A 7,068-nucleotide genomic window follows, 5' to 3' on the forward strand; every position below is an offset into this window, starting at 1 on the left:
TTCACAAACGATGAATGCATTATATGCCTTGAAAGTTTTCGAGAAAACTCCTTCGTGACTCAATTGAACTGTCGTCATACTTTTCACTGCAGATGTATAATTAAATGGTGTGAAAGAAAGTCGTCCTGTCCAACATGCAGGTCTGCAATTACATTCTACGTTAAACATGAGCATACTTTTAAACTTGAAGTGGAAGACAGCAAAACATACGCCATCATTCAACTGCTGACTAAAGAATGGAAGGATTAGGCTTTACAACTACAAAGCAATCTTTTATTAAACGTAGACTCTGCTATTAAGATATCCATTATAAATATAACTTCACAGATCTATTGAGTTTGAGGTGTTTTACTTTTAAAAAAAGTTTATTTCTAATTTTAAAGAAACATTTTCCTACGTTTTTGTTGAAAAATATGAATGTTCTATTCTATACTTTCGGGTAAATAAGGAAAAATAGTATAGCTAAAAATAACTGTTTGAATGTATATATGGTGTTTAATAATAATAATACTATAAACTTTATTTTAATATTAAATGCGACTAAATGTCTAAAGTGTTAAAAAATTTATTAAAATCAGTCGCCACTCCTGGTGCTGTACAAAAGCAACTTTAACAATAATAACAATATTGTTTTTATTATTAATCTTAATATTATTAATATGTATTGCAAAAATTTTTTATAGTATTTAAAAGTTATTTATTAACAATGCTTGCACGTTTGTGACCAGCCATATGCACTCCCACAATAGGAGTTTAAAAAATTGAAATAAGCCAAATATTGTACAAGCGTTTATGTACGAAGAAATATTGAAAAACTACGTGGAATTGCAAACTTTTTCTGCCAATGATACAAAAGAATTTGCAAGATACCTTACCCAAATAAGATCGAATGAAATTAAAGAAGGATCTGCGTGGTTGGATAAGTTTCGGGCATTGACTAACGGCCAGCAGTTTGACATAGTAAAAGATTTATATGAGAAATATTTGTTAAGGGCATCAATTCTAAAGGACGATCGCGAGATGCGTACGCATAGAGATGACACTTTTAGAACTATTATTCATCATCGTGACCAATTTCTTCCAGCAATTTTACACAATCCGACATATAAACTGCCATTTTTTGCGGGTAAATCCACAAACGAAGAATGCAATATATGCCTTGAAAGTTTTCGAGAAAACTCCTTCGTGACTCAATTGAACTGTCGTCATAATTTTCACTGCAGATGTATTATCAAATGGAGTGAAAGAAAGTCGTCCTGTCCAACATGCAGGTCTGCTATATCAATCAACGTGAAACAAGAGCATACTTTTAAACTTGAAATGATAGGTAATGAAAGATACGTTTTCATTCAACTATTGACTAAAGTATAGAAGTTTTAAGTTTTCTAAATGAAAATACTGTTAAATAAGTTTTCTAAATGAAAATACTGTTAAATACCGCTTTCGACATTAACAATCAATCGCTTTCTGATATCAAATATTCAATAACAATCACTCAATAGCTCGCACGTCTTTATATACCCGTTTTACCGACGCTACTCGAACGTCCTAGATATCTCGCTGTCAGAAGGTTCTTGTTCCTCCTCGAACTGTATGCGTTCTTAGCTACACTGGGGCCTCTAGCAAATATATTTGTGACGGTTATAACAATGCTGTTTAATACAAATTGTTTTAAAGTATTCAAAAGTTATTTACAATGTTTAATAATAATTGTTTTAATGTATTCAAAAGTTATCTACAATGTTTAATAATAATAAAACTTTAACCTTTAGTAAATGTTACTAAATGTATTATTCTTTTAAAAAGTTTATTAAAATCTATAGCCACACCCGCTGCTGTACAAAATCAACAATAACAATAATGATAATAATAATAATAAAAAGAAGAATATAAATGCTTAATGTTCAGTAAATAATTTATTTTAAATTTATTTCAATGTTTGTACGTTTGTGAACATGCATTCCCACCATATCACGAAAATTCATACAGTGATTGATGTTGTAAGGTTTTCCATAGATTCATTCTGAAATGGTATGAAAAATTAGGATGGATTTGCAATGATGGCTGATATACGAAGCAACTCACATGTTGTGTCTGAGTGATGCATGCTCTGTTCTGCTCCTTCATTCCACACATGACACGTGCATGTTATGACACAAAATGTAATTAATTGGAAATGTCGCAGAGAGGATCTTGAGGGAAAACGGATGATAACGAAAGCCCGCTGCTCCAAATTTTGTCTATTTTTGTTGTATGCTATTAAAATGTTTTTTGCTGAGAGAGTTTGTGCGAGTGTGAGTCTGATTCTTATTTAAAAAACGCCTAAAATCATTTTTAATTTGCTCTAAGACTACAATGCTCTTTATAACACAATGTATAACACACCATTAGCAAAAACATCTAATTTATATTTGCGTCGAAATTGTAACCTAATGATAATGATATTTACCGCAACTCAGTTGGTAAAAATAGATTTAGGGATGGGTTGTCATGTTAGTACCAGGAAAAAAAAATAAAAAAGTCCCTTGAAGTTAGATCAAAAGAGTAAGAAAGAAGTTTTAGTTAATGGACAATTGTGTTGGCAACTCGTATTTGTTATAAATATTTGAGTCCTCTATGCGAACAACAAAGAATTTTTGAATTTTATTGTAGTTTAATGAGCTGTACGACGATAAGACACACTTTGTAAAAAATTTGAAAAGTTTCCATTATAAATAAAAATACAGAAGAGATTTTTGAAACGTGTTAAATTATTTGTTGGAAGAAGTTAATAAAATATGACGCGGGAAGACTGCGACCACAGCGCATAGTGCAGTTTCCTTTTAGACTCCATTTTAAAATGCACATATGTGCCTACAATGAAACGATGTAATAAAATGAACGGAACGTTGTATATACACATACATATGAATATACACATATACGTTTGTATACAAGAATACAATACGTGCCGATGTGGTTAGTTGCCGGCACAAATGCAATTACATTACGTGAAGGGTTTAGATGGGGACATCTTGTGGCCACCTTGCATTGTCGCAACTGCCTTCAAATTACATTTTGGGTAGTTTTGGTGTATTTTTATTGATTTTGTGCGTGACAAGTTGTTTTATAAATTTTGAATCAAAACGTCAAACGACAGACAAACTGTAATTGGCGTTATGAATTGTCAAACACGGATCCTGGTGATGGTGCATGATTGGAAGGGCGGTGCATGATTGGAAGGGCGGTGCATGATTGGAAGGGTGGTGCATGATTTAAATTAGCGCGTTCAATAGTACCTACATATAAACATACATTTATACATATACATACGGATATATTTACTTACATACGGACATGAATATATGCAAGCAAGCAAACATACACACACACATACATCGTTGTGTGTGGGAGATGCATTGCATACATGCATGCATAAATGCACACCAGAACATACGCACGTGGCTTTACATCAGAGAAAGCAAATAAGCATTATAAAGTATGAGAGAAGGACTCAATTCACATTTGAAATAATAATAGGCTGACCCGTGAGGACAGGACTTGCCAATGTGTACGTTCGATTGCAACGATGCAAATATCTCATGCCGAGGCAAGTTTCTTTTTATGGGGGCCATCCTCGCAAATCATCAGCACTCCCTCCATGATGACGATTTCCTTATTTTTTACACCATCGTATTTCTCTTCATAACTTTTTAATACGTTTACTTTAGTCATTTTTTTTGTTATGTTTGCAGCTCGTAGCACGTACGAATAGCTGGAATGAATGACTCAACGATTTTTGTGAAAAAAGAAATATAATGTTTTGTGCTAAAATTATTTTCATGCTGCATTGCAGAAATTTAAAACTCTCAACAAAAACAAGCCATCAGTCAATAATTTTATTTTTTGACGCTAAGCCGTGCAATCTCCTCAAAAGAACATCCATGCAGTTTTTGAACGCTGCTCATTTCAATTTCACAAGTTGAGTCGGAAACATAACATACAGGTGATACATTCTCCGGCAAATGCATACTCTGCTATTGTACATCATGTGCTTCACTGGCACTTAAGTTAGACTAATGTAGAAGATTTCTATATTTTTTTATATTTTTAAAAATGTATTTCTGACTATCCAAATCAATCTGAAGACATAAAATGCCAGGTGCACGCAATGAAGTTTGTTGCTTGAAAACTTGAAAGCACCCCATTGTGAGAATCTTGTTCTGTCCTGTGTAATTCAATTATTGCTGACATGTATATTTAGTCTCAGTTTATTGAATGTTTTCTTCCCATCCTATTTTTTCTTTATAATGTTGATGATTCTTTTTTAAATGCATATAATTTCAAAAACGTTTAAACAATTTTAACTTTAATTTGGAGAATATATTTAGGTGCAGAAATGTATAAACAAATAACAATATTAATTTCCGATTAATCACCGACTATATAAATGCTTTTTTCAAGCTAATTTTTTGAGTGAAATTGGTTACAATCATTTTTTCATACTTTAAAATTAATCTGCCATCACGAGCACAACCTATTTTTTTCAATGTAGTCACCTCCGGAGTTTAATATCCTGGTAAAATCTTCCACCCTACTCTTCACACAGGTTGTTTGAATTTGTAGGAGAAGATTTTGAATATTTTCGAAATTCATCTTCAACTTTGATAGTTTAAATTGCTCTTTCCGGTACGTAATGTAGTGTTATCCGACATTTTTATTGAATTCGTCGTTCCTACCTAATTATATTCCGTTCTGTCCTTCAACACTTTTACCAGGCTTTTTTATCTTACTACGCATTCTAAATTTTAAATTTGCCATCTCTTTAAACATTCCATTTAACAGTACTGCTAGACAACATCTTTCATATTTTTTTAAAAATGTAAATTTTCAATCCCAAATGGAGTGAATGTGAAAACTGTTCGCATCTGACGGGCTGCTAATGTGAGTTGCAGTCCTAACAAAACTCGATCACTTATTGTAAATGAATTTTTGCAACCTTTCATATCATGGAGTCCGTAAGGGGTTTTTTAATCAATTTCAGCAGTGCTGTAATGAACACTGACGTTCCATTAAAGTTGTTTTTAAGTTCCGCAAAAATGTTTCTTCAGCTATGAATAAATACACAAAAATCAAATTGAAGCAGCAATTTAAAACACTTCCCATGCAGTTTTAAACTTTTGTGTGGTTATAATTTTAATTAGTAATTTCAAGATTTTTATTAATATGTTTTATTTTTTTAAACAAAACAATTTTAAAAGTAGTTAAGTTAGTTTTCTTTGGGCAGTGTAGCACACTTGAGATAAAATTTAAACATACAAATTTGTAATAAATCTAGAGCATATTACAAATTTAAAATGTATTTTGATATGTAGGTTAACACAAAATAGTTCATTGACAATCGTTATAAATGGCAATGACGCTGACGATTTTGTTAAACATTTCCAAGAAAATTTCACCTCACGAACGACGCGCGACGTCAGTTTGAAAAGAAGTTTAAACAAACGGCCGCACGGCAAGTGTTCGTCATTCATCAATAGGTGTCAACTTTCTGATGCATATTTTATTTTTTTCTTTGCATATGAAAATTTTCTTATAGTTCATATTTACTCTTCCAACCAACGAACAAAACATTTTTAGTAAGAAAACGAAATAAGAGTTGTTCTAGAAATCAATCTTTACATCTTGTCAAACAAGCCTCGCCAAAACGCGTACCCGCTATCTTATATGCTGTGATGCCGACAATTGAGTATTTGATAAAATTTTTAATGATACTTTAATCATTTACCAATACAATCGAATGTTAAACTTATATTTATTTTTGTTTTCAAATCAATGATTTAGGCTAACACTCCATTCAGAATAATGAAGTTACAATCGTATATCTACACTCCCACAAAACAGAAAACAACATTTATTGAAATGTTGCTAAAAGTAGCTACTTTCAAAAATTAACGTCGAGGTTTGATATCTTTGAACGCCATCCAGGCAGAAGTATATGATTATGTGTAAATCGTTTGAGTGGTTTGAAAACTTTACCGGATGGAAATTAATCGAAACCGAGTAAGAAAGATACATAAGCATGAAGCTTTAAAAGCAAAACCTCATCAGATGAGATATTTCGCAAATAAAAGTATAAAATTAGATGAAGCACTGGTTATTTTTCTATACAAAGAACTAAAAATATTTAAACTGATGCCGCATCAAAATTATTTTGAAAAATAAATTCAATATTAAGTTGTTGAAAAAATATAAATTTAAAACAGCAACTAGTAGAATTTTATTTATTTCATTTTCTTTGCCAACACTTTACAATTTTTAACAGTTTTTTAGCTCTTAAAGAGATGTTGTTAAGTTTGGCAGAATTCACTTGAAAATAAAAAAAAGTTAATGTTGTTGCCATTATTTCTTTACACAATTCACTGAGAAAATTGTTTCCACAAAAAGGCTCGAATTAAGCAACTGGAATTTGTGTTTGCATCTGCAAGAACGTTTTAACTGGTTCTTTTAAAAACCAACAATTTTTTAATTTACATTCTTAATGATATTTGTTTGAAGCAATCAGAAAGTCAATGTTTTTAATTAAATCTACAAAATGTTTTCTTTAAACAAACTTTTGAAGCTAGCATTTGGTCCATTTAAGAAATATAGACATTAAATCATATGGAAATATAGTGACTGACACATATTTTAACAAACCGCCTAACAATTTCTCGATCGCACGAACAACATAAATTTATTGTATGATATATATTGCGATATTTTTTCCACTTTAATGAACTATCTGTCACACATTTCTGGAGTAGTGAAAACCCTGCCAACAGATGATCAAAATTCTACTTACTTAATCAAGAAGAAGCGTGCGAATCGATCCTCACAGTTCTTCTGTATATTCACTGAATATGCATATTCACACAGAACATCATACAATTACTTATCAGTAAACAAAACCTCAATGAATAAATCCATCCGGTAGTAGCAAGAAATTAATGCGGCGGCGGAGAATGGATTTCTAATAACAAAATTTGGTGACTTTTTCTGACAGTTTAGTTCAAATTTTTCAAAATTATCATTTGAAAATATTCTCTT

General features: G+C 31.5%; 2 protein-coding genes across 2 annotated transcripts; both read left to right on the forward strand.

The window, feature by feature from the left end:
- HELRODRAFT_148159 (hypothetical protein) lies at nt 1–150 on the forward strand (the record flags this gene model as incomplete). The annotated part of the gene is made up of 1 exon (XM_009024599.1): nt 1–150. A coding segment is annotated over one exon (150 nt), but the record flags the coding sequence as incomplete, so codon positions are not given.
- A 978-nt stretch (nt 151–1,128) lies between these two features.
- HELRODRAFT_127925 (hypothetical protein) lies at nt 1,129–1,284 on the forward strand (the record flags this gene model as incomplete). Its single annotated transcript, XM_009024600.1, has 1 exon — nt 1,129–1,284. A coding segment is annotated over one exon (156 nt), but the record flags the coding sequence as incomplete, so codon positions are not given.
- Between the last annotated feature and the right edge of the window lie 5,784 nt (nt 1,285–7,068).

This window comes from Helobdella robusta (genome assembly GCF_000326865.2).
Source record: "Helobdella robusta unplaced genomic scaffold HELROscaffold_4, whole genome shotgun sequence".
NCBI lineage: Eukaryota > Metazoa > Annelida > Clitellata > Rhynchobdellida > Glossiphoniidae > Helobdella > Helobdella robusta.